Here is a 26,557-nt window from a genome sequence, read left to right as displayed (position 1 = left end):
GATGAGGGGAGTTGGGGACGAACCGAGCTGAAGTCGAGTCGGTGAATGGCTCTTGTGCAGTCAGCGACCGAGCGTGGCCTACTCCCTTCCTCGATTCAACTCATGGCTGCCGATCGAGGCTGTCCGCCGGCCGGCGTCCAGGGCTCATTGCCGCCGCCGCCGCCGCCGCCGCCACCGCCGCCGCTGGGCAGTCTAGCGGCGATCCACCGGCTGGGCCTGGGCCTCACTTCCCAGTCTCTGAAACTGACACCATGGCCCCACACTCTGGTGGTGGCTGAATCAGCACGGCCCACACATTGGGTCCACACGCCAGAGAGACGAGCTCCGTCTGTGCGATTACACCACGCGAGCACAACACCCCCTCCCTCTCTCCGTCGCGTCACAGGCGACGGTGGCGGCGACGAAGGATCCCCGGCGGCTCTTGGTGGACTCGACGGCCGTTGGAGGTTTGCCGCCGGCGGGTTCAGCAGGACCTAGCTAGACGCTGCTTTCCTCCGGACAAATCCAAGTTGGGGAAATGCCGACGGCGGTGAAGTCGGTGCTGCCCGTGGTGCTCCTCGGCTGCGGCGGCGTTGGCCGCTACCTCCTCCGACACATCGTGTCCTGCCGTCCCCTCCACGCCAACCAAGTATCGCTCTTCTTCTCCCCCTGCCCACTTGTTTGTCCGATCGATTCGGCGATCGCTGATTGGCTGACGGTTTCTGTTGTTTCACTACCTGCTACCGCCGGCAGGGCGTCGCCATCCGGGTGGTGGGCGTCGCCGATAGCTCTTCCCTGCTCGTCGCCGACGACGTCAACTCAAGCGGCCTCGATGACGCGCTCCTCACCCACCTCTGCGCCGCCAAGTCTGCCGGCTCTCCCCTGTCATCCCTGCTCAGCCAAGGTAGGCACCCTCCGTTTCGTTCCACCTCCTGTTGTGGGATTTCAGCTGTAGTCGTTCTAGGGACTTCGGCACTTCCTCTGCTGCTATCATATCTAAATACAGCCTGCGGTACATCTCTGTCGCTGCCTCGCGTCGTAGTGCCATGAATCAGCATTTGCATCTGATAACCTGACATATGGATAGTTCAAGATCTGAATGTGCAATTTCAGGGAACTATCAGCTGTTCAGGAACCCTGAGGCTAGGAGCAAAGTCATTGACGCTGCTACCACGCTTGGAAGAACAACCGGTTCGTTATTCTGTGCTCTATTGCTCATACATCTTCCTCCTCCTCTAGTATATTTTTTCTTCCTGCTTTTATTTTCCAGTGAGTATATAGCACCAAAAAGCTTACATCTTTGATTTTTGTTTGTTTCTGATAGATTTGAATCATATTTCTGATTTTGAACCTACATTTCACATTTCATTGTCACACACCTGTTCGCAGGTCTTGTATTAGTTGATTGTTCAGCAACCTATGACACTGTTAATCTGATGAAGGATGCCGTGGGTCATGGATGCTGCATTGTATTGGCAAACAAGAAACCTCTTACTGGTGCTTATGTAATGCTATTCGACTTATTGTTTTCTGCTAATAGTCTTTCTTGACAATGAATGAATTCACACTATTTCCTGTAATTCAACAAAGAGCAGTTATCTGAATAACAAATGTGTTTGTTACCCACAGGAGGATTTTCAAAAGTTGGTCTCCAACTTCCGTCAGATAAGATTTGAATCTACTGTATTCTCTTGCTTGTATCAGTGGCTCCATTTTATTTTCTCTTTCCCATTTTTATGCCTTGACATACTACTGTTGTTTACATATGACCTGAGTTTTGCTGCTATGGGTATATATCAGAATCTTGCCTGTAATATATTGAATGTTGTGGTATTATTATCTAAGTTAACTTTATTGTTGCAATTTCATTATTTCAATCTTTACAGTGAATTAATTTGTATTTGACCGCTGTTTGAGTATTGTTTGCTTGAAATCAAAACTGCAGATATATTCATGATAATAGTCAGGGCATACATGTAACACAATTTTATTTCTATTTAGCATCTCTCTCTCCTTTTTGTGTTTTCACATTCACTAGGCATCCTTGGTGATTTATATCTGCAATTGTTACTTTCAGGTTGGAGCAGGTTTGCCCGTGATAGCTTCTGTAACCCGTATTATTGCATCAGGAGATCCAATTTCTCGTATAGTTGGCAGTCTAAGTGGTATGCAGCTATTAGTCTATTATGCAAAAGGGCGCCCTGTTTCTAAAAAAATAACACACGTTTTCCTTCATATGGGTTTGTAGGTACACTTGGTTATGTGATGAGTGAGCTAGAGGATGGAAAGAGATTTAGTGAAGTTGTAAAAACAGCCAAGTCTCTTGGCTTTACAGAACCAGGTCTTACAATAACTCATTAATTTTTTTCCATTACAATTTTCCTATGTGTCGATTTGTAGCTAGCTCTTGTTTGTGAAGTGGTGCTCAAACAAAAAATATCTATAGTAATTTGTTTGTAACTAAGATAAACTAATATAGATAATCTGAGCACAAGGAACACAACTTATGTATTTATTATTTACCAGCTTGACATGTGCATTTACTGATGTCTTTATTTTACCAGATCCACGAGATGATCTTGGTGGAATGGATGTGGCTAGAAAGGTCAGATACCTCTCAGTTTCCTATTCGATAAGTGTTCTTTTTGTCACCTTTTTCATTTCCTAAGCGAACTGTTATTTATTGCATTAACTGCTGCTGTGTTGAGTTTATTTGTGTCCTACTAAATTTGATGTGGAAAATCTTATGAACATAACCATTATCAAACAATGCTCATCCTGTTCCAGTAGGCTGTGTTATTCACATGTCCATATTCTGTAAGCCTCACAGATAGCTCAGGAGCTCATGCACAGAGAACACACACAAGAACAGTAGTATTCACATATTCGACTTTAATACCTTCACACTTCACAGCTTCAACTTCCAACATAAAAACTTGCATCTTTTGTGAAAGGGGTAGCTGAGGTTTGGTTCAAATATTTCGATTTATCTTTGTTAACAGGCAGTCAGGTCTAAGAACTTCATGTTTTGCATGCAGGCATTGATCCTAGCGAGGCTTCTGGGGCAACAAATCAGCATGGACAATATCAATGTATGCCTATTTGTACTATTTCTTAAGATTCATAGCTGCAACTTTGATATCGATTTTTACAAACATTGTGCTTTTGGACTCTGGGGGGTATTCTCACTGTTATTGATTATGTTGAAACTTATATTGGTGTGACTGTTACTTTGGCTATTCACGTTGACAATAATCAAGTAGGTCTGGGCAAATTTAATTCCTATTCACATGCTGTACTTCTGGATAGTCTGCCTCCAATTCATTTGAATGGTTACATGGAGCCATCTTTTAGGCCTGGTACTGGTTTATGGTAGCATAATATATACTTGTCTGAATTTGTTCCAGCAATCATAGTTAGATACGCTAAGTCTGAAACAGTATCCTAAACAGCCTTCAAGTTTCTAAAGTTGTTTATATAGCTAATTGATTACGCCATTTGTTTCTGGTGGTGCATTTTTGTTCATTTATATAATTATATGGCATGAGAACTTTTCACTAGATTTTGTGCAGTTGATCGCTATTAACTTGAATGTCTTTGCACAAAAAAAACAGTTGTTACTAACTTACTATAGATTCTTTTATTTATACAAAACTACAACATTAATATAATGCGCTACAGTTAACTGAACCACTGAGATGTAATCAATCAGGCACTGTGGTTTTGATAATGTCTAATTGAGCTAATTTTGTGTTTTTTCTTCACTCCCAGGTTGAGAGTTTATATCCTAGCGAATTAGGACCTGATGCAGTATCCACAGAGGACTTCCTTGAAAGTGGTTTAGTACAACTTGACAGGAGCATGGAAGAAAGAGTCAGAGCAGCATCTTCTAGAGGAAATGTTCTCCGCTATGTCTGTGAGATTGGAAGCAAAGGGTATGCACCAAGCCTAGTGTTATAGTACCATGCAATGTCCACTGGCATCATAAATCAGGGTCCAATCTTGTTACCTATCACTTCTTTACTTATTTGGAGCTTCCTAGCAAGCTTGTTTCTTGCTGGCTGGTTTTCAACCTTTCTGTGGTATAACTAACGCCCCAGTTTGCAGGTGCCAGGTAGGCCTTAAAGAGCTCCAAAAAGATTCCGCGCTCGGCAGATTGAGGGGAAGTGACAATGTGGTATGCTACCCTTCTTTCTTTTACTGTCTATTTTTATCTGAGCATCTGTCACCGTTGTCTCAAGGGCGGGCCTGGTGCAGCGGTAGAGCCTACCGTCTGTAACCGGAAGGTCTCGGGTTCGAGCCCCAGTCTCCACACATTTGTGTGGGTAAGGCTTGGGGCTTAAAAACAACCCTTCCCCAGACCCCGCACAGTGCGGGAAGGCTACGGCACTGGGTACGCCCTTTTTTTTATCTGTCACCGTTGTCTGTCAATTCCTACACGTAGAGAGACAAATCATTCTATGCCACGGTATTATATGGGGCACTGTTGTATTTGTTTCACTTTTTCCAGAGTAATATGTTTTATTTTAGCATCATAAAAGAAGTTTGGTCTCTACAAGAGGGCAGTCTCACTCTTATCTGTCCCTGGTCTTATAATTCACAAGAATATTTCTGTGTGGTGATCAATCAGGTGGAGATATACAGCCGATGCTACGAGAGCTCACCTCTGGTGATCCAGGGCGCAGGAGCTGGCAACGACACCACTGCTGCAGGCGTTCTTGCTGATATAATGGACCTCCAGGACCTGTTTCAGAAGCCGGCATGATTGGTGTCCACGGCATCTTGTTAGCACCGGGGCATTCAGTTGTTGTGCATAGTAGCATCCTTGAGTGCTTCTGATCTGTCTCTCCTACGGGGATGGTTGGTTGGTCGAGGATGGAGTTGGGGTCGTCGTCGCACGGACATTTTTGTTCATTCAGCGGCATTGGAACAGCATGGCGAGTTTTCCTAGAGAAAGAAATCTTTTATTCCATCGAAATATTCGATGTGTTCGTTTGGCTGTGGCTGATGGCTGGTGCTGATTTGTTATGACAGAACAATACTGCTGACTGACTGGTAGCTGGTGGTTGGTGTTGATTTAGGATGAGAGAATAATAATGCTATCTGGTTGGCTGACAAGCCAAGCGAACACAACGATTTAAGGTCCCTTTGTGTACAACCAAGCAGACGTGGTGACGCTGATGATATATTGATGTGATGTGATGGGAACTTTTTTTACTCGTCATAGAGGTCGGGTTTGTGTAAATACGTTTCATAGAAGTGTGCGTGTTGTGAGCAGGACTGCGTTAACGCGCGACCTCGCGCTATAGTGGAGCGCGCGACCATTCTATTTTGCTCCGCTTATCTCCGTACAGAACCGTCGGCAACTCTTCACGTACACATTCTTTTCATACTTTGCTCTCTCCCCCACCAGGCACCCACGTGTAGCATATCCAATGAACGCTTTTAACATGCAATGAGTTGACAAAAAATATTTTATCTTCTTCATCTGATCTCCATTTTCAATACTGATTGCACCGTTATATTCTACGTGATGAGACGAACAAAACTAGATCCCACATGTATATATTTGAAGATATTTTTGCACTAGTAGCAACTTATATGTAAATTTGAGTTTGTTATTATTAAAGAAGTTGCTACAATATACACATATAAGTTGCCACACATAAAGGCTAAGGTTGCCACAAAAAATATTTATTAGTTTTCATAAAAAAACAAAGTTGTCACAACAATATGGTTCTTGATCCATTTTTACTGCTTGCAACTGTTAACCCAAGGAGTATATATGCAGTGAGAGGATGTTCCTTTCACAGTAACATGAGCAATAAAAAATGATATATTTTCTTAAAATGATCATTACTCACTTATTGAGTGTCTGTTTTTAAATCCGTTTGCACCATTATGTTTCTTGGAATAAAATCTACGAAACAAGATCCATATCTGATATGTTTTGAAGTTGTTTTATGCGCAGTCAAGTTGTATTGATTGCAAGTGATAACTTATGTACAACTATGCAACAACTTACGCATTGATAGATGATTTTTTTTATATAACTTAACAATAGACATAGATGCAACACAATTATATTATATAGCAACTTATTGTATGTCTATTTTTTCTATTGACAACTTTAGAAAAATATGTCAACTTGTAAAGATTGGGTAATAAATTATTTATAGACAATACCATATAGTATATATATGTTAATAACTTATATAAAGATAATATGGTAACTTATGTAGATACTCTATAGAGGTAACAACTTATATAGAGACAATATGGTAACTTGTGTAGATACTTCATAGAGGTAAATAACATGAAGGTAAAATAAATTTTTATTGCAATTTATCTACATAATTTATTTTTTTCGTTCATACATATACATAAGTTGCTACATAGTTAACACATAAGTAGCTACGCACATTCAATATAAGTTGTCACTTTATAAAAACTATTTCAAAACATAGGCATCATGAGTCTAGTTTTGTAGATCTTATCGAGAAGAATATAATGGTACAATCGGATTTGAAATCGGACTAAATATGAGAAAATTATCATATTTTTTTTGAGCTCAAACAATATAATTTATATTGTTCCGACGAGGGGCCGCAGCAGGCCGTAGCAGGCCGCGCGGGGGTCGTGCGCTCGCATTAGAGCGACAGGTCATCATATACCTTTTTTTCTTATGGGTATCTAAATTGTTTGTGTAATCCTAGAAGAAAAAATTCTGCGAATACTTTGCAGCGGCCCACTACGGGAGCCTGCAATTGTATGGACCTCCCCCTTCCACACTCCACACGAACGAAAGGAAGCCCAGTAGCCCACTCCAGGCCTACGCCACGCCGCCCCCGCACACCGGTAGTAGACTAGTATCGCCAAAAAAAAAACCGGTAGTAGACTAGTACAGTACACCGTACCCATCTCGTATTAGGGTATTGATTACCATCTCATCTGGAGTACGGTAGTTGGACTAGAACTAGGAGGATTTCTTCCAAAAAACAAAAAGACTACTAGGACTGGGAGGGAGACCTGGAGTCCCGAGTCCGTCTGTAACGGCGGTTGTTGCCCTGCTTGGTGTTGGCGCCATAAATATACTCCACGGAGAAGGATTCAAGTGGAGAGGCCAGTCCACAGAGGGGAAGATCAATCAATCGCTCTTGTTTTTTCAGGTAGAGGAAATCGCCGGGAAGGGAGATTCAATTCGCGGTGGGCATGGCCGCGGCATCAGGGACAGCAGCGCTCCTTCGATCTCTCGCGACCAAGATGGCACGCGCGCCGCCGCCGCTTCGTCGTCTTTCCGCGGCACGTGGACTCCACTCAGGGCCTGGCCGTTCCACCCCTAACCCTAACAGTGGTTCCTCGCCGCTGCCATCCAGCCACGAGGTATTAATCTACCTCGTGCTATGAAAGAGAATATTCGTCATCCCGGCTAGATCTACCCATAATTGTCTGCTCTGCGATGATTTTATAATTTGTTCGATTCAATAAATATAATTCTAATGGAGAATAATAATCAGTCGCATTAGAGATCATGTCATTGTACAAAACGTCAAGTATTTCTAATTGCAATTCTTATATTCACTTTCTTTTGTTATGTTGATTGATATATGTTCTTTTCCTTTTTTTCAGGAGCGAACAAGGGAAATTCTCACTGAATGTGACCGGTTCGACCTCTTATTGCACTTTTCCTTTTTTTTATTCATTTGCTCACTAACATGTGTCCCATCATCCTACATGTTGTTTAGAAGTCACAAACTGTCACTTCCCACTATTGAGGAATATCTGCATTATTCCAATTTTGTGAAGTTTTAAGGTTTATATGATGACTAATAAAGATATTGTCACTTGGATTTGTGATTTTCAGCACAAAGGTTGAATTCAAACAAACTACAACGGTGGAATCAATAAGAATGTCATTCAATCTTGCTTCCATTTTGGTGTTCAGTGGCACGCTTTTTTATTGTTGGTTTATGCCGAAAATGAATGAATCTCTTGCTAGAGAAAGGTCGAAGATGAAAGATGAAATAATTCAAGTCATAAGGCAAGAGTTCGAAAACGTGAGGATACAAATTGAAGGTGAAAAGTGTAAAGCCAAAAATTGTCAAGGCCAAAGCATGCAAACTTGAGGTACTATTTTATATGCCATTTCTTTTTTTGTTAAGCTCTGCATGCGTTAAGATTCAAACTTTGTGATCTTTGATGAATTATTAGCCTCGCTATGTATTTTTATATATACTAAAATGGTACTATTTCATCATAGTTTTGTTGATTTGGGTGGGGGATTGAGAGAAGTCCAATGAACAGAACACATGCAAAATATCGTACTATAAATCTTGTCATTTTGGAAGGCATATGGGGACTGCATCTGTTTAGTTTGGTTAGAAAGTAGAAACACATACTAGTTTCCTTTCAGCTATTGTGCATTATTAATAACATATATGTCGTGTTGCATTCCTTTCAGGTATGTCGTATTGCATTTTAACAGTGCAATTGCTAACTTGTATTGTATTGGTACTTGCAACAGGAAATCGTGGTAGGTGGGCACCAAGCCTCGGATGATTTGGATGAGGCCTAGAGTAATTACTAAGCCCGCAAACCAAACAAAGTAGTATTGAGCTGAGAGGCTTCAGTTGGTTCTCAGTGTAGGATATTGTAATATGCAGTTTTATGATAGCTGATACAATGATCTGAGTTGAAGGTTGTGGTCCTGTGGAGCATTGTTAATTTTTGCGTCTTGTTGCCTGTCCCCTGGAAATTCCCTTTCGTACATAGTTGTTAGCTATCTTGTGGCGTGAACTCTGACAATTTTGTAGTTAATGATGATTGCAGTTTCTTGAATGAACTTGTGTTCAGTCTTTTTGCAAATGGTTGAATTCTTGCTGCATTCTTCCTAAGATGTAAGCTGTAACTCCATTTATAACATATATGTTGTATCGAATCCTTAGTTTTTCCTAAGCGATTTTGCACGTTGGATGCTGATGTGGATGTCTGACTAAGGCGCAGAGGTAGCATCTTTCAAAAAAAAAAAAAACAGAGGTAGCCTGATGAGCATGAGATCAACAAACCTCCCCCTTCCCTTGGGATTGCACTCCCATCTCCAACCATCCCAATCCCAATCGGCCAATCCAATGCTGCGCCGCAACCCCACCCGCATCGACCTCCGCTCCTCCGACCGCGACGAGCTCGAGGACCACCTCCGCGCCGCCGCCGCCGTCACCCCACCACCCGCCACCCCCTCCGGCTACACCACGCCGCCCCCGCACACCACCTCCTCGTCCAACCCCCTCCTCCACCTACTCCACCCGCCGCCCGGCGCCGCGCCTTCCAAGGCCCAGCGCATCGGCCTCTCCACCACCACGGCCCCCTCCAACCCACCCAGGCCCTCCTAGGCAGCTCCCATCCCCATGGAGGTCGAGATCAAGCTCCGCCTCCCCGACGCCGCCGCCCACCGCCGCCTCTCCTCCTTCCTCTCGCCCCACCTCCGCCGCACCCACGCCCAGCGCAACCTCTTCTTCGACGCCGCCGCGCGGATCCTCGCCGCGGCCACCGCCGCGCTCCGCGTCCGCCTCTACGGCCCCGACGACTGCGCGCCCCTCCGCGCGGTGCTCGCGCTCAAGCGCCGCCCGCGCATCGACGCCGGCGTCAGCCGCGTCGAGGAGCTCGAGGACCCGCTCGACCCCGCCCTCGCGCTCGCCTGCGCCGACGACCCCGCGCGCCTCGGCGGGGTCGACTCCCCGATCGTCCGCCTCGTCGCCGCCGAGTACGGCGTCGGAGGGGGCGCCGCGCCCTTCGTCTGCCTCGGCGGGTTCCGGAACACGCGCGCCGTCTACGAGCTCGAGGACGACGGCCTCGTGCTGGAGCTGGATGAGACGCGGTTCGACTTCGGGACCAGGTACGAGCTCGAGTGCGAGACGGCCGAGCCTGACCGGGCCAAGGAGGTGCTGGAGCGCCTGCTCACGGTGGCCGGCGTGCCGTACGAGTACTCCCGGAGCAATAAGTTCGCCTGCTTCATGGCAGGGAAGCTGCTTCCTTGACTAGGCAGGGAACAACTTCTCAATTTCTACCGAATTGATGTAAAATCCTTGAATTTAATAAAATGCTCAACGCAAGGAAAATAACTTTACCAATTGCTGCTGCCTTGATGTGATGGTCATCTGCATGTTTCCTGGCTTATAGATTCGTAGATGTTGTTGTGTTGCTTGTATTTGATGCCAGGCCTGCAGTTGCCTCTTGGTACTGCTCCTTTTGCATTAGATCAAATCTTGAGAGCGATGACTGTCTTTGTTTCTTCTTCCCTTTGGCTTCTTCTATGCAAAATACTTCCTCCTCAAAAAAAAAAGGGCTTTGATGAGAATGCCTGCTGGTTATGAGCTGACGACTTGGATGATAATGCCCGCTGGTTAACAAGTATACATATACATATGTGTGTCAATTCGTGGGCAATTTTATTGAGCACATTCAGTTCAGAATCCGTTGTTTTTCATGGGACAGCTAGGACCTTTGAGATTGGGAGTTTGATTGCTTGCCGTTTAACAGAATGTGCAATGTTTAACGGCAATGGAGCCTATCAGTTTTTTTTTCTTATTCCTTGTGAATTACTACAATTATAGCGTGCATCCACTGGTTGTTGAAGTGTTGGCCTGGCCACCCCTGCCTGTTGATTCCTACTCGTAGAGAGATAAATTAATTATACTGAGGTCTGAATTTTATTTGTTTCACTCTTTTCCAGTGTATAAGGTTTTACTTTAGCATCATATAAAAAAAAGTATGGTCCCTTTAGGGACAATCCCTGCCTGGAGAATACGTTTCTCTTTCCAGGCAGCCATCAATGTTCCAGCTATCATTTGGTTTAACAAGAACATTTTGGGTGTGTTTAGTTGGTGAAAAAATTTGGGTTTCGGTACTGTAGCATATTTTGTTGTTATTTGACAAATAATATTCAATTATGGACTAATTAGGTTTAAAAGATTCAGCTCGTGCTAATCAGTTAGACTGTGTAATTAGTTATTTTTTAACTATATTTAATGCTTTATATATGTGTCCGAAGATTCGATGTAATAGATACTGTGTAAATTTTTTTTGGGAAGTAAACATGACCTTTGTGTGGTGATCGGGTGGAGATATACCAGCCGATGCTATGCTATGAGAGCTGAGAGCCCCTTGGAGGTCTGGCAGGTGGGCCGGGCAGTAAAGGATGACAGACAGGTGGGCCCTAGCCTTCCCATGGCCGTTGCCCTTCAAAGGACGGGTGGGTGGGGAGATAAAATAAAATTCGAAATGCTCGTCTTGTCGGGCCGGCCGCCACTGAAATCCTCCACAAATGGCCGCCGCAGACGCAGAGCAGGAGAAGGAGCTCCTCTCGTCGGTGGTGGGTGACATCCGGAGCTACTCCGGCTCCGACCCCCTCCGCCCATGGCTCCGGTACGCCGCCTCCCTTCCCACCCTTTTCTCCCACTCCCCGCCCGCATCATTTCCTTTGTCGATCGATCGATTGATCCGCCGCCCGCCCCTTGTTCGCTAGGGGCATGCGGAAGATGGAGCGGGCGCTTCCGCCGGCGACGCTGCGGGAGAAGCTGCCCAGGTTCCTCCAGAAGTGCGCCCAGGAGTTCCAGGACGACGCACGCTACCGCGACGATCCCCGCTACCTCCGCGTCTGGATCCAGCTGGTCAGCCACCCTCCGACTCCGATTGCTGCAACCACCCGTTTCGGTCCTCTTCCTCTTCCCCTGCCACTGCCGACCTAATGCATCACAGTGGGGTTCTTGAGCAAGTGGCCCCCATCATAAACTGAGCTCCTTTTGACGAGACATTTTGTCTTACTGGGTTTCTTCATTCTGTAGATGGACTACGTGGCGGATGCGAAGCCATTGCTCAAGAAGATGGAGAGAAATCGAATTGGCCTTAAGAGAGCTTCATTTTATATGGCTTATGCACTATATTATGAGAAGCACAAGAGGTTCAGCGATGCAGACAAGATGTACAATCTGGGGATCCAGAAGTAAGCAAGCTCTTACATCGTACGCTCATATTTCAGGCTTTTACTGATACAATCATCTGCTAATATAATAATTAGTATTATTATTGTGCGAGCTCAACTTACATTAGCTATGTCTGCTATATTGTGAGCTACAGAAAAAGCAGAATCTTTCCTGCACTTTCAGCATCTGGAACTATGCATATACAACAACAACAACAACAACATAGCCTTTTTTCCCAAGCAAGTTGGGGTAGGCTAGAGATGAAACCCGAAAGAAATAAGTTCAAGGTTCAGGCACATTGATAGCTAGTCTCCAAGCGCTCCTATCCAAAGCAATCTCTTTAGAAATATTCCAATCCTTAAGGTCTCTCTTAACTGACTCATCACACGTCAGTTTAGGTCTACCTCTACCCCTCTTTACATTATCTGGAACTATGCATATCTCAGGTTCAAATACTGCAAATTAGTTGTTTGTGGTAGTTAAAAAAGTTATTTTAGTATGTGCGTGTGGGGTAGGCTCATGTCCAACCCAAAACAGCTCCACTAAAACAGTATGCACAGTTATGCAACAATAAACAAATGAGACAATTAGTAATTCCAAGTAAAACTTCATGTCAAAATAGATCTCAGTACAATGTTCGGTTCATAATAAAGCTGGTTACTTACTGAAATGTTTAATAGCCTGGCAGAGCCTATCAGTGAGTTGCACAAAGCACATGAACAGTTTATTCTTCGAATGGAATCATACAAGAGGAGGAAAGATAAAGTATGAATCTCATTTCATGTATTAATTCAGTTTAGACTATGACCAATGTTCAATTTGTTCACCTCTTTTTTTTTCAATTCATGTGGTTTAGCTGCAGGAAAGAATACCTACAAAAGCTGATCCAAGTGCTAAAATGCCTGCGAAAGCTGGGCCTAGTGCTACATCTATGAACCAAGTTGAAGGTAGGTCTGTGAAAAAGGATGCGCAAATCAGTTGCTGGTGGAACCAGTGTTGCATTTGCTGCTTTTCTTTCTATTAAAAAGCTTATCGGTCATTCTTTCCCAAAATAAAAGAAACATACTTCTTGTAGATCCTTACCACGAACTTTCCTTTTCATAACATATTTTCTGATTTAACTGACATGCAAATATAATGGATGGTTTGTTCCAGTGTTATCTTGCTTATTTCTAGAATATCTTGCAGGTGAAAGCAGAAACAGTAAACAACTGAAATCCAATTCAACTCAGAAGTCAGGAAGCAGTTCTACTTCATTAGGCTGTTATCCTCCATTAGGTCCAGCTAAAGTTTGTATGCTATCCAGAGGCAACTCAGGAGCAAACAACAATTTGTCCCGTTGTAATAGCGATGATACTGTAGTTGTAAAGTTTGTAGGCTCTGCATTGGTTGGGAAGTCAGAAGCTGAAGATGCCTGCCATCATGGCCTAGTTGAACCAACTATAAACACTAAGGAGGCTATGGATGCCATCAATAGCATGTTTTTGGAGCCAGTTGAACCTGAGACGACGCTCAAGAGACGCTCAAAGCATGAAAAGACAAATTCTAATCAGCAAAAAAGTGCATTTGACATCTTTGTTGATGAAGATGAACCTAAATATAATGAACCAAAGATGGTCCACAGCAATAGCATGAAGCAAGAGCATCCAAAGTTTGGTCAGCAAACAAGAGGGTTTGAGATCTTTATTGATGAAGATAGTACAAATGGCAAAAACCAAAATACGGGGCAGAACAAGAACTCTAAGAAGGAAAACATGAAGTCAAATCAGGAAACTAGTGGGTTCGAAATCTTTGTTGATGAAAATGAGGCTAACTGCAATGTACAGAATGTCATGTGCCACAAGAATAATAGATGTCCTCCAAGACCATTGCATGATTCATCTAGACATAAAGGCCAAAATGACTTTCAGAAGCCATTTGTTGGAGGATTTGCAATATTGCCAGATGAAGAAGAAGAACAATGTGAGAAAAGTGATGATGATGTCAAGACAAACTCTAGAACTGTGCAGCCTACTCATGATAATAATAGTTTGCACTGTCGGGTTCAAGCTGACTCAGGAACACGATATCATGAACGTCCTCGCCCTGCAAGTTCTGGGCTTCAAGAGGACACAGTTATTCATAGGTTTGTTGGATCCACTATTGATGATGAGGCTAAGGTAGAAAATGCATGCCACCATGGATTAGTCGATCCAACTGTCAATCTAAAGGAGGCTATGGATGATATAAACAACATGTTTGGGAAACCACTAAACTTCCAGGGTGAGAGAACAAAGAGAAAAACCAACACACTGTCAGATAGAAAAGCAGCTCCAGTTTCAGGTTTCTCCATATTAGCTGATGATGACCCAAAAGAGAGCACCTGCAAAGCCAGTCAGAGCAATTCCTGCAAATTTGGGGATGAGAATGGTCTATTTGAGCCCACAATCACCACTCGTGATGTCATGGCGGAGATCAACGATATGTTTGGGATGCCACTAGACTAGACTTCTAAGATATTTGTTCAGAGTGAACTGAATAACTCAATTGAGAGTCAGACAATTGCCTTCGCCTTTTTGCTCTTCCCTTGAGAAATATGCAGTGTACTCGTGTATTGCTGATATGAACTATGAAGAGAGCTTGGAATCAATCGCCTTATTTGGTACACATATGGTGAGCATTTTCTTGAACTATTGTCAAATGTTTGCAGTTCACATTCATCACCCTGAAACAGTGTATCTAATTTTGTCAGTAATTTTGTAGCGTTAAATATGAATAGAGAGTTGCTACTTTGCTTTCTCTAGTTAAGTTTTCCAGTGACTCTGAAAATATTATTAGAGACTGCTCTTTGTTTTTCTTCATAATTTATTTGTCTTCTAACATGCTTTGAAGTTCTAAAAAGATGGAGGAAAAAGCTAGATACTAAGGTAAATTCCTCGCCAGTTTTGTTTCGTCAGGGAAAAATCGAAACACAAAGATAAGTTTTGCATGTCTGTGCTAGCAGTAAGTAACGTATATTGGAGTGTGAAGAATGGACATTTGTTTTACTGAACTTCACATGAATCTACTTGATGGCCCTGAGTTTTGCTCTGTTGCTTCTTACTTTATTGAAAAATGCTTCTCACTTTATCTCAAAGATCAGTTGTTAACTTGGTTCTGGTTACTTCTGATGTTAAATCTTACAAATGTATTGATTCTCCTGGTGCAGGTGAATATTACAGCAGATGTTAGGACCTATGTGATTCAGGGGGCGGAGAACTGGTGAAGATGCATTGCTTCTGCTGGAGTTGTCGCTGTCTCGCTGATATACTTTATCTTCTCGAGAGCAGGGCATAGATAGCATCCACATCTTGTAAGCATCAACAGAGAGATCCCTGTTGCACTGTCATATAATGCCGCTATAGTGACATCGCCACATTGGCTCGAGGCTCAATTTTTTCATGCTGAAAAAGCCGAGACTCGTGTATTTGTTGGAAATTGAAGCAGGCATGAGTACGTATGCTGCTCTGATCATCTGATGCTTATAAAAAACCCACTTTCTGATATCCAAGTCTTGTGGTTGCACATGTCTACCGTAAGAGTTAAGACCCACTAATGAACTCAGTCTGCATGTGGAGAAAGTGGTACTATTTTTTAGTGTTTCAAACATTCTAGCTTCTGGAAGTTGAAGCTGCGGTTCAAGCACTGGAAGAACAAATCTTGCACTCTTAGAGAGAGTCATGAGAGAAGAGCACTGCCATTGTTGATTCCGATAAGATTTAGCAGATACTAGTGCAGTGTATGTATGTATGTACAGTACAGGTTAAACAGGCAGCTGAATCGCGTCGACAACGACTGAAGACGACGGCCTAACTGAAAACTGAAACCTAGCTCAAGTCTGTATCAGCAGTAGCTGGTTAGATTTCAGTTCACGGGCGGCCGATGCTGAGCTGCGCGAGCCGCGCGGCGATGTCCCCTCCGCCGGGCGCCGGCGCGCCGTCCTCCCTCGCCACGCGGAGCCCCGCCAGGGTGTCCGCGATGCCGTCGACCGCCGGGCTCCTCACCACCGGGGCGATGGCGCCGCACACGGCCCCGCACGCGGCGTCGTCGAGGAAGCAGAGCGCGAACCCGTTCCCGGACTCGGGCTCCGCCCACGAGAGCGTCGCGCCGTCCAGCCTCTCGAAGGCGTCGCCGGGGAGGATCGGGTACACGAACACGATGCGCTGCGGCTGGCCGTCGGGGCCCGCGGCGTACAGGACCAGGGACTGCCCCTGCGGGCGGAGGAACGTCACGGCGGCGTAGGCGGCGCCGAGGTTGCACCATTGGCCGCCGCCGCCGCCGCCAGGGAGGTGGAGGAGCTGCACGGGGTAAGCGCCGCTCGCCATGGGATCCGACTCGATGGATCTGTTTGGCCAATAAAGGAAGGAAGGAGTTCACTGGAGCCAAGGATTAGGTAACCTGACGACTGGTGAGTCTGGTCGCGCCCGTTGCTTTTTGGCCTTTTGTGATAACAAATTACCTCAATTTGAGTGTGAATTTGGAACAGATGATCAAATACTGCAACCAACAAATGCTACATGGCTACTTATTTGCAATTCCTGCCTATGGAGAATACTGATTAGGAGGACATAGACAATCAACAATGTGCTACTAGGGAAAGGCTTCTCGTGAAATTGGCACGCCAGTGCCTCAATCGTTTTGTCGGAGGAAAAGAAAAGAAAAAAATAGGGTAAAATGACATCTGAAAAGAACCTGATAGTGAGATTCTATCCTTCTCTTCTCTTTTGAAAAGAACCTGGCATTTTCTCAACTATTAGAGTGGTAACAACTAGTACCAACCAACAAAAGTTGGAATGAATTAGTCACTTCTATCAAATGATACACAATCGAATAATTTTTTTTTTCTTTAAGAAACAGATCATCAACTACAGTTTGTTGGTCCAGGCAGAGTAATGTTTTAATGTAGAGAATTCTATCATCCTATCCCCATGAAGATTGATCCAGAGGAACGGTCCAGAAAGCAAGGCACTTCAAATATTCTGGCCATCAAATGCCTCACTCATTCTGCATTACAGTGATAAGTATGAGATGAGCGTATGATGTTGCATTTTCCACATATGCTTCACTTAATCTGTAAACATTTCAAACTATGGATCTCCAAGTACATGAGTGGTGCAAAATTAAGAAATCTACTCTACCAAATGCTAAAATGCTGTAGCACGCCTAGGTTAGTAGTCTATTTAAGGAGAGGTTAGGGAGTCATCAAAAATATGTTGAGAATAGATTAGATCTAGTACCTATTATCCCTGCCCTTGGAGTGCGGCCGCCGTCGTTGCGAGGCCGCGCTCCTTGGGTCCAGGGCCATCCCGATCCAGATTCATAACATCAGTATCTCCAATCAACCTGTAGAAATGGTTGCCCACCTAACATGTCCTCTTTCCCTTAAAAAGGAAAAAAAAAGGGGCGCCTGCCGACTCTTAAGGATCACTAGTTCTCTATGCACAGACATACCTCTCTATCACCCATGTACGTAAAACAGTGACACAGGCAAACCTGACAGGACGGATCTATATAGCGAGAGAAGCACACAAACTAACAAATTGTCCGCAAAGTATTACTGTGTCATTCCATCAGAAAAACATCAAGCGCTCCCTCACAATGGCCACCACACCCTCAATATCTCAGTCTCAGAAGCTTGATCAGGTGGCAGAAACAGGAAATAGGGATGAACTACACGGCAGCCACACTGGGACTAGGATTTGTGTTCATTCACTGCCACCTGGAAACATGCAGATGCAGCCGCTCCATTTTCTGCAGTATTGTGGTTCATGCAACCGTGCACTGGGGCCGGAGGCAGATATCTACATTTACAAGTAGGTTTCTTGGCTTCGGCTTGGTAATTAGAGATTTGTTGAGTTATTTATATTCTGTTTCACATTCCTAAATCTTCTGTTTTAATCAAATTAACTTTTGTTCTGCACCTTGTTAGCTGTTGGTTCTTAAAATTTGCAATGTTTTATTCAGTAAGGTCGTAAGGAGGTCTAATTGAGTTAATTTTCATCAGAAACTTGTGTTCTTATATAGTAAGAAAGAGTTCTATTTGTTCTTCTTTCACAAATGCTTGAATTCTTGTACCATTCTTCATAAGATATAGCTATTGTACCGTGGATCTTTGCCTCACAAATTTTCCTCCCTTCTGTTGATGCTGCAGGGGAGAGAGTGCTTTCTGTAGTCCTGAATGCCGAGAAAAAGGAATGATGGTTGACCATGCTCAAAGGAACCCGTCTTAAAATTTCACGTCCATATCTGGCAGCAATTAAACGATTTGAAATTGTGTTCAGAGAAAGTATAGCTCTCATGCTCTGTAATATAGTCGTTTATTTAACTATTTCTGGACTATGTCGATTTTATGAAATGAAACTGGAACTTTTGTGTTTGATGGGTTTCTTTAGCCAACGCCAACTTTGCAACATGAAGGATAAATCACGAGGCTTGTAGTGTTTGAGCATTACAGTAGCAGAAATTGAAACACTGAACACTTGAGTTATCTGATAACAAATGAGCGCCTTTCATGCTCCTATGGATTCACATCTTGATTGACATGTACGGAACCAAGTACAGAGATGCATATGACTGACTAAACTGAAAGTTGTTGACACCATGATGTCCATGGATCTTCCCACAAATTAAAATCAAATTAATGTCCATGGATTGAAGGTTTTGTATCAGTTCTGGAGTCATGATCATGGGAGCCCTTGGCCTTGGGCTCCCAAACTGAAGCTGAGGGGAACAATTTTGATTCTTGAGTGCAGACTCAGTTCTATGAATTGTACTCATGACTTCATCAGAACTATGGTCAGCAATTGCCTCTCGTGAATATCTCCTAATATTAGTAGTGTACACAATGTTTCAAGTTAGTGCTCCAGATATTTGGAATGAGTATTACGGTGTGTTGTATATGATCTTGAGCACAATGCTGCATTCCATGTACTGCTATCGGCTACTTGGGGGCAAATAGGAGTTCTTCCACGCCAACTTTCATGTTGGGACCTGATGCAAACTTGATGAGTTTGTTGTCAGGAACTGCAACCTCGACAATGAACACACTACACACAGGACGATGGTCTGAAAACTTTGACTCCCCGCGAATGTAGGACAGCTGCACTATCCCTTCACCATACCAGAGAATCCGGTCACACCTACAAAATGTTTTTGGTTGATCCAGCAATGAATATTTTAGTGCACCCACAATGTTCAGAAACACTGTATGCTGAAACTGAAACAACTGCAGGCCTGTTCTGAAGTCACAAGATTATTGCCTTACCATGCTGGTGTTCTTCGCTTCTTCTTCGACGTGACGTCTTCACCAGCATAATTGTCGGAATTCCAAGAGTACTTGTACGTGGGAGCAAAGAAGATCTTGCCCTCGCTCCACCCTCTGAAAACTCCACTCTCTCTTTCAGTCTTGAGCTGGTCAGTTCAGAATACCCAATGAACACTTACTGATAGAGTATTTGCAGAATCCAGTACACTGCCATGAATTTGGTAGCTTACCTGATCCTTCTCGAAGAGTGTACCCCAGTCGCTGGCCTCGACGAGCTTCTTGGCCTCCGAGTAGCTCAGAGCGATCCGGTAATTCAGATCACCGAGCCAGATCACACGGCTGCAACCATTACCACTTGTCAGTTCTCATTTCTGAATTCTGGCATCAAGTGAATGCACAGTGAGTAGTGTATGAGTAATTACTCGTGATCGAGGATTCTCTCGGGAATCCTGCGGCCGGATCTCTTGCAGAGCCGTCGGAACTGCGTGTTCTTGAGGATCTCGACGACGTCGGAGTTCCTCCTGAGCTCGTCGCCTTCCTTCTCCCCGGACGCCAGGTGGCTGCACACAAAGCACAGGCTCGTCTGGTGCAGCGACATGCTCACAGAGATGCAACCCTGCAACCAAACACATGATAGCATTTGAATCTTTGAGCTTGACGGGGACGGACATGGCAATGGCGTTTGCGTGGCAGTTCAGAGTTCAGACAGTGACCTTGTTGCCGAGGTAGCCCATGATGCCGCGGCCGACGCAGGAGAACCGGACATGGCCGACGTGCGGCACCAGCCCTCGCCTCACCCACACCGTCGCGAACAGCCCCACCATCTGCTTGCAGGCAACCAGGCAGTACCTCTCGCGCCGGCTCGCCACCGCCGCCGCGGGGCTCTTCACGTCGGACACCGCGAAGCTGCTGGTTCTGACCTCGTCGTCCTCCTCGTCCGACGTCGTCGTGTCGCTCTCGACGGCGTCGGCCTTCTTGCCGCAACCCATCAGGCACGGCGCCCTGTAGGACCTCCGACTCCGAGGCCGCTCCGACGGGCAGGTGCACGTCTTGAGCCGGCGGCCGCGGGTGATGGCGGCGCGGCGGATCTCTCTGTTGGAGGATTTGTGGAACCGCGAGGGATCGAGAGGGCTGGAGCTGGGCGTTTGGAGACCGGAGGCCGTCGTGTCTACGGACCGGCAGAACGAGAAGCTCGCTGCAGCTTCAGAAATGGCGTACGCGTCAGATGGTGGTGAAGGCCGGTTCAGCGCCTGGTTGATGAGGGCAAGCCATCTCGACGCCGGCTCGTTGTCCTCGATCACCAGGACGTTGCCGGCGTTGAGGGGGACGACTTCTTGGAATCTGCGTTGCAATTGTGGCGGGAAAAATCCTATCAAGTTACTGTTTCGACTTCAAAGTAACTTAGGTAAATGCTGACATTTAGTCTCTGGATTAGATTTGCAGTTTTTCCTTGTTGAATTAGGATGTTGATCAAGTTACTACGGTAACTGATTTTCCAGGATGAAATTAGTAAAATGAGATGGTAGCGGACAAAGTCAGTTGCTAGGTAACTGTCGATTGGATAGATGTGCAGGACAACCACAAGAAAGGAAAGTTGTGATTGGTTTGCATGATAGGAAGCTCAAAAGCAAAACATTAAATGTGCTGAAATCTCTTGTGGTGCAGGTGATATGAAAATGACAACGATTTAAGCTCAAAAGAAAACGTGTAAGAGGTTGTGATGGTTTAATATATGCATTGTGTAAAGACACTGAAAATATGAAATCTCAATCTGATAAGACAATAACAATAATGCAATTCTTTGATGTTTATAATTTTGTGCATACCCTAACACATAGATGTCTGAGTAATCATCAGAAGGCAGGAAATCATTCAGATTGAGACCCCTGTCCGGAGTCTTTCCAGCTACGTTCCATGTGGCTGCAAATACCCTATGAAAGTCAGAGCAAGAACAGAGTAAATATCTAAACTTGAGCCAATGAAAATATGCTATCTGTGACAGGTAATTAAATAAAGATTTGAACCTCATAAAAAAGTGAGTATAGCTTAAAAAAAATCAGGGACTTTACTGGCAATTATGCTCACCTGAAAGCTTCTGTGTGGTTACTGCTAATTGTTGCAGGAGAACCGAAGCTGCTGAATTTTAGACTTCTACTTTCTATTTTGGAAAGATGAAGTTAGAAAAGGGGAAGGAAAACCAGGCTTAGAATTCAAGGTCAAAGGAATTGATAATACATACAAAAAAATAAAGTAATTAATGACCTAGTGTAGAAGACTACAAGTACCGGAGCAAGATGAAATAGGTGCATACCTGAAAAACTTCTGAAGAAGGATGAGGATGATGCTGACGGGGAAGACACTGATGACTGCTTTGGGGACTCTTTCAAATCAACTGAAAAAGCATAAATGATGTTTTGTTTTGAGTAAATTAAATACAGTAATCTCTAAAACAGGTGAGAACTAGTATGCTTCCACTTCGCCAACTTAAAGTTAGCAATCATGACCATACCTAGCTAATATGCATTAATCTTCGATTTTCCAAGGTCATGTAGAAAGAAAATGGTTGCTTTGCCGTTAAAAGGGATGCTATGAACTTAAGAACCAACCTGTGGAGTTGATGGAGTACTCTGTACCATGCCTTGACAAGGCATTCCCATCCTTTGCTCCAAGAACTCTTAGAGAAAGAAACTGAAAAGAGAGGGTAGATAAACTGACTTGTAATTTTTAATCTCAGATGATGAAACTTTCCTAAAAGGCTGAAAGAACAGAGAATATATTACCTCCTTCTTTCTGTTGTGTTTCTGATCCATTTCTGCAGAGTTTCTGCCCCCAGCATCAAATGAACAACTCATGAAACAAAGGAATCATTAAGCAATGAAGACAGGTAATAGAACGCCTGAAAGAAGGATTTTTTAGAGAAAGTGAGGTAGGTACAACAGTAGAAGTTTTCATTATGCACGAAACTATGTAGAAGAGTCTGGTGATCCAGAAAGCAAATCAAAGGTAGCCACAGGGTTTCAAGACTTATTTCTTTGGACAAAGACTGATGCCAAAAGAATTTCAAAGCTAGAACATGAAAGTGAAAAGGCACCAACAGCTCATTTAGAAACGTTACTTGAATAGTAGTATGAAGTTATAAACATAACTCTGTACTTGAATAATAGTATGAACATAACTTGACATAAAAATCTCATCACATCACCAAACAGAAAACAATTTATTTTCTGCAAGAGACCTCTCAAAATAGATGAACAAACTGAAAGGTCAAGTGTTCAACCGAGCAGACAACGAAAGATCTATAACAGAAAAACTTCTATACGAAAGGAAATATTTTGTCACAAAATACGGCATAAAAAAGTTTGAAAATTTATAGAGACCACAACCACAAAACAAGGCTTTCACCTGCTCATTTCAAGGATGAACAAATTACAATTTGTCACTAAGAATATGGTGTAGACGACAATGAAGCATGTATTCCGTCCTCAAAGGAAAAATCTACATGATGGACATTCATCCAGAGTTAGGGCGGTGAATCCGATCCTATGGAACAGTGGTAGTTGACCAAAACAGGTTTAAAAGAGATATGTGAAGTTCCAAATGGGGGACACAGCTGCTACTGCTGCCATGGACATGCTAATAAGATAATTAGAATTGAGAAACATTATTCAATGAGATGCTAAAGAAAACGAAACAAACCACAGGGAACCTAAAACAATGGACAAACAAGACAATGGGACGAGGTCGCATTTGCTCGCACAAGAATAGGCATATTGGACTAACCTACTATATCCTAACTCTTCGATAGATTGAAATGGCCATTGCAGAGAATGTGGAGATCTTGCAAACCTTTGGGAAGCATGAAAAGTAATTAAACAGACAGTCGGAATTCAGAAAATGGGGAGTTTGACAAGCTGTCTTCCAGTAATGAAGGAAAAGTTGTCACGAACTGAATAAACCTACATATAAACCAAGGTTGCCAACTGCCAAGAACTGCATGTTGCTGAATTAAGAATTCAAAGGAAGCATCCAAATAAGGATAGTGGTTGATCTAGGAATTACCGGAAGCTAGAAAATAGCTGAAAGTTTTAAAACATGATGTTGGAATAGTCAATAGTGTGAGCACTGGAAACCTCTAAAACCATCAGATACAGACAGCGCGAAAAAACCAAAGCTGGCCAACATACTTTTGCTTCATAGTGAAGTACTAATGACCGATTGCACACGGAAACCAAGAAGAGGGGAGACCAAGACCGCATTGTTGATTGAATAAGGTAGCCGTTTTGGCCTTGGAAGCATCCGAAACAGATGTTTAGGCTCCAAGGGAAAATGACAAAAACGAATGGTCCAAAATTCATTGGAAACTTCAGAGCATGGTAAGTTGGAAGCAGCAACAAACCTCAAAATATTGAGCAGTGAACAACATGACAAACTAATTATGCGAAAGGTATACTATTGAGTAAAGTTTTTTTATATATAAAAGAAGATTGCCATTGGTATCATCAACTGATGATGGTGTAAAAGGAAAACTCTGCTACTGCATTAGAAGCATCAGAACCGGGACAAATGTTAAGGGGGGAGAAAGAAGCGAGTGCGAGTCCAATGATGAATCGAACTCCAGCAGCAGATAATTACTAGAAACGAAAGGAAATCAAGACAAGGGAAAGGGGGGATCGAGGACGAAGAGAAGTTATCTGATGATATTCATACCGCAACCGCAACGAAGCAGCCGGTAGCTAGGTAGACCGCCCCTGTTGATTGGATTCAGTTTTGCTTTTGTGGATCTCCGGCAACTTTAATGGTGGCCTGGCGATGGACGGGGAGAGGCGTGCCTGCCAAATGGAGATTAGAGAGGAGAGGCGCCTCTCCTGAATGCAAACTGGAGAAGAAGGAAACGGTCGTTTGAAAAGGAAACAAGTGGTTTCATAAAAAGAGAGAGCGATTATTTTATTTTATTTTGTGATGGTGGTTTGGAAACCGCCGGGTTTGGGAAGCAAGAGGCGAGGGCGATGTCGATGTCGTCGTGGTTCGTGCCATTGCCTCCTCCTGCTGCTGCGGGGGTCGGACGGACAGGCCTGGGAGGTTGACGAGGAGCGAGGTTGGGGATGGAAGGACGACGTGGGGCGCGATGGTTGGTGCGGTTGGTGCCTCGGTCAAACCCAAACACAAACCCAATCGGGCCATGGTTTTTCTTGTCGCTGCTGCTGCTGAGTCCTGAGCTCCTGTCGTCTCCTTGTCTCCTGCGGCGTCTGCAAATAAAGGGCAGTTAGCTGCTTCTTCGCTTCGTGCATCGGATCCCTCCTGGATGCTTCATTCCAAAACAGATTGATGAGGAATTCATGAATCCTCAAGGAGCAAGGTGAAGGTGGTAGCTGCGTGCCTGCATGTTGGTCATGATCGATGGACCACTACTGCATGCCTCCTGACGGCCCGGGGCTACTACTTATAGTTTAATTGGCTTTCACTTCCTGCTTGTTGGTCTGGGATAACGAACTGCCTTGCTTGTACAACTGGGCGTTCCCGTAATTCGGGTAATAGAAAATTTGGCATCTCTAAAACTGCTACTCGAAATTGATCTGAAAAAGGAATACTTAAATCAAAATTTCAGGAAATATTGGGTTTGGATTCAATTTTTCCGAAATACCCGATGAACTGCCAAATTTTTATCTCTCCCATTATGCAACAAGTAAAAAGGGGAATCCAATACAAAAGTAAGATCAACATATCACTCTTATTGCACAAATCAAACAAACAAACAATCAACAAATAAAACAAATAAATTTCTTATTGGGTTGTTGGGGTCAAGTAAGTGGGTTAGGCCATGATCTGTTGGGTTTTCAATAAAGTTCGGGTAATTCAGGTACCGGGAGTCAAAACCCGAATTATGCGAAATAAATTCAAGTTTCTTAACTTCCTACCCGAGATAGTGATCAGGTATATCGGATTTGGGTAATTCGGGATCGGGAAATTGTGCCTACCCCTACATGCATACATGCACTCCCGAATACAAAAAAGAACTATAATTATTGCAAATTATACAAGAGTTAACTTAGGATCCACTACTGTTAGTTCAGGGCACTAACTGAATAATCATGGAGAAGAGAAATATGAGCAGTCACTAATGCTAAGGCTTACCTGGTCATAAAAATGAGAGGACGGAAACAATTACAAATTAGCAACCAAGAATAACCAATCAATTTTTTTCTTCTATCTCAAGCCGCAGCTTAAATGTACAGAGGTCCAGTGAGCCCATAGCTTGCTGTCTGGGTCACGTTGGGTACATTGACTGACCTCTTATTTGGGCCTCCTCTCAGCCTGGGCTTCTTTCCCGTTTTTCCGGGGCCCCTCCTGAGCCCATAGCAAGTACTCTCGATTTTATTTACATGGTTTAGTATTAAGTGGGACAGAGCACACGTATGTACTAATGTACGTACGTATGTACAAGATACACCCTGTGTATATCATCATGACGATTGATCGATCGATCGATCGGAAGCTGAGATGTAGGCGCGATAAAAGTGCGGCATATTCTAATACAATAGCTAGGCCCGTTGATAGATGAAGCAAAATTAATTAATAAAGCATGCCAGGCTAGCAAATACAGTAGAGTATATTAATGCATTTGTGAACTTTAGAGCATCTGCAACAGATTATTCATCTCTTTTTTTAATAAAAAAATTTTAATGTTTTGATGATGGAGGTGTTTCAGCAAATTACCAATCCAATCCCCAGAAGCAAGTAGCAGCTAGGCAATGCAGAAGAAAGATCAAGCTGCCGTACGTGCTGGACCATATGGTTTTATTAATTTAGTAGAGAGACCGTACCTGTTGACGACCTGCAGCAGGGACCATCTTATATATCTATCTATCTCCAACGTCGTCGTCCTCCAGCAGGCAGGCAATCCATCCCCATTTCACCGGCGCTAACTCAGAAGGACTCTGCCACTCCGTCCCGCCACATGCTGCATGCGTCGGTGGCCGGCCGACCGCGTCCATCGATCAGGACTTCTTTCGCATTACGTACCTGCTACCTATATACAGGAGTAGTACAGCATGTGTCCCCACCAACTTCGTACTTTGACTCCTACTCATTGCCGTGTAAAGCATAAGCAAATTACAACAGAGTTATAGTAGCTTGATAATTGAAATTACGTACTCGTGAACAAAAATCTAGCCACAGCACACTTCTAAATTTAAATTAACATTCTCCGGAAAATATTGACTATCAAAGTTTAAACATATGTATTGATGGTATTGATTATACTCCCTCCATCCCAAAAAACAGGGCGTATAGTTTTTGGCACGAAAATTAGCGCAGGTCT

At 43.9% G+C, this 26,557-nt stretch overlaps 5 protein-coding genes across 10 annotated transcripts; 3 read left to right on the top strand and 2 right to left on the bottom strand.

Annotated features, from left to right (window-relative positions):
* The first annotated feature begins 150 nt into the window (after positions 1-150).
* Positions 151-18,349, top strand: LOC120685737 (homoserine dehydrogenase-like). 4 transcript variants are annotated; one of them, XR_005679716.1, is made up of 12 exons: positions 151-628; positions 733-883; positions 1,093-1,170; positions 1,369-1,484; positions 1,609-1,662; positions 2,057-2,144; positions 2,228-2,320; positions 2,544-2,584; positions 3,018-3,071; positions 3,751-3,973; positions 4,087-4,156; positions 4,610-5,198. XR_005679716.1 is itself a non-coding variant. In XM_039967816.1 (12 exons), exons 1-12 carry the CDS (start codon positions 518-520, stop codon positions 4,742-4,744), a joined length of 1,155 nt encoding a protein of 384 aa, XP_039823750.1. In that variant the 5' UTR covers positions 151-517; the 3' UTR covers positions 4,745-5,196. The 4 variants fall into 4 exon arrangements, 3 of the variants coding, with proteins under 3 accessions (XP_039823750.1, XP_039823751.1, XP_039823752.1); XM_039967816.1 differs by having other exon boundaries at positions 3,751-3,914; positions 4,610-5,196; XM_039967817.1 differs by lacking the exon at positions 3,018-3,071 and having other exon boundaries at positions 3,751-3,914; positions 4,610-5,201.
* Positions 9,088-10,179, top strand: LOC120685738 (triphosphate tunnel metalloenzyme 3-like). The gene has a single exon (XM_039967820.1). It carries the CDS (start codon positions 9,384-9,386, stop codon positions 10,011-10,013), a length of 630 nt encoding a protein of 209 aa, XP_039823754.1. The 5' UTR covers positions 9,088-9,383; the 3' UTR covers positions 10,014-10,179.
* On the top strand, positions 10,803-15,486 carry LOC120685734 (probable inactive serine/threonine-protein kinase bub1). Its single transcript, XM_039967812.1, has 7 exons — positions 10,803-11,400; positions 11,501-11,645; positions 11,820-11,977; positions 12,638-12,722; positions 12,814-12,904; positions 13,146-14,609; positions 15,145-15,486. The coding sequence occupies exons 1-6, from the start codon at positions 11,300-11,302 to the stop codon at positions 14,441-14,443; spliced, it is 1,878 nt and encodes a 625-aa protein (XP_039823746.1). The 5' UTR covers positions 10,803-11,299; the 3' UTR covers positions 14,444-14,609; positions 15,145-15,486.
* Positions 15,622-16,667, bottom strand: LOC120685739. The gene has a single exon (XM_039967821.1). It carries the CDS (start codon positions 16,298-16,300, stop codon positions 15,845-15,847), a length of 456 nt encoding a protein of 151 aa, XP_039823755.1. The 5' UTR covers positions 16,301-16,667; the 3' UTR covers positions 15,622-15,844.
* LOC120685735 (type I inositol polyphosphate 5-phosphatase 10-like) lies at positions 16,821-24,613 on the bottom strand. Of its 3 annotated transcripts, none has more exons than XM_039967815.1 (11): positions 23,947-24,613; positions 22,020-22,135; positions 21,846-21,927; positions 21,551-21,631; positions 21,325-21,397; positions 21,066-21,170; positions 19,953-20,580; positions 19,662-19,855; positions 19,470-19,578; positions 19,230-19,385; positions 16,821-16,912 (listed from the first exon to the last, which is right to left on the bottom strand). In XM_039967815.1, the coding sequence occupies exons 2-10, from the start codon at positions 22,089-22,091 to the stop codon at positions 19,236-19,238; spliced, it is 1,494 nt and encodes a 497-aa protein (XP_039823749.1). In that variant the 5' UTR covers positions 22,092-22,135; positions 23,947-24,613; the 3' UTR covers positions 16,821-16,912; positions 19,230-19,235. The 3 variants fall into 3 exon arrangements, with proteins under 3 accessions (XP_039823749.1, XP_039823748.1, XP_039823747.1); XM_039967814.1 differs by lacking the exon at positions 16,821-16,912 and adding an exon at positions 18,460-19,114 and having other exon boundaries at positions 19,240-19,385; positions 23,947-24,610; XM_039967813.1 differs by lacking the exons at positions 16,821-16,912; positions 23,947-24,613 and adding exons at positions 18,460-19,114; positions 22,642-23,932 and having other exon boundaries at positions 19,240-19,385.
* Between the last annotated feature and the right edge of the window lie 1,944 nt (positions 24,614-26,557).

This window comes from Panicum virgatum, chromosome 8N, assembly GCF_016808335.1.
Source record: "Panicum virgatum strain AP13 chromosome 8N, P.virgatum_v5, whole genome shotgun sequence".
Lineage (NCBI taxonomy): Eukaryota > Viridiplantae > Streptophyta > Magnoliopsida > Poales > Poaceae > Panicum > Panicum virgatum.
This window is presented reverse-complemented; position numbering and strand designations above follow the sequence as displayed.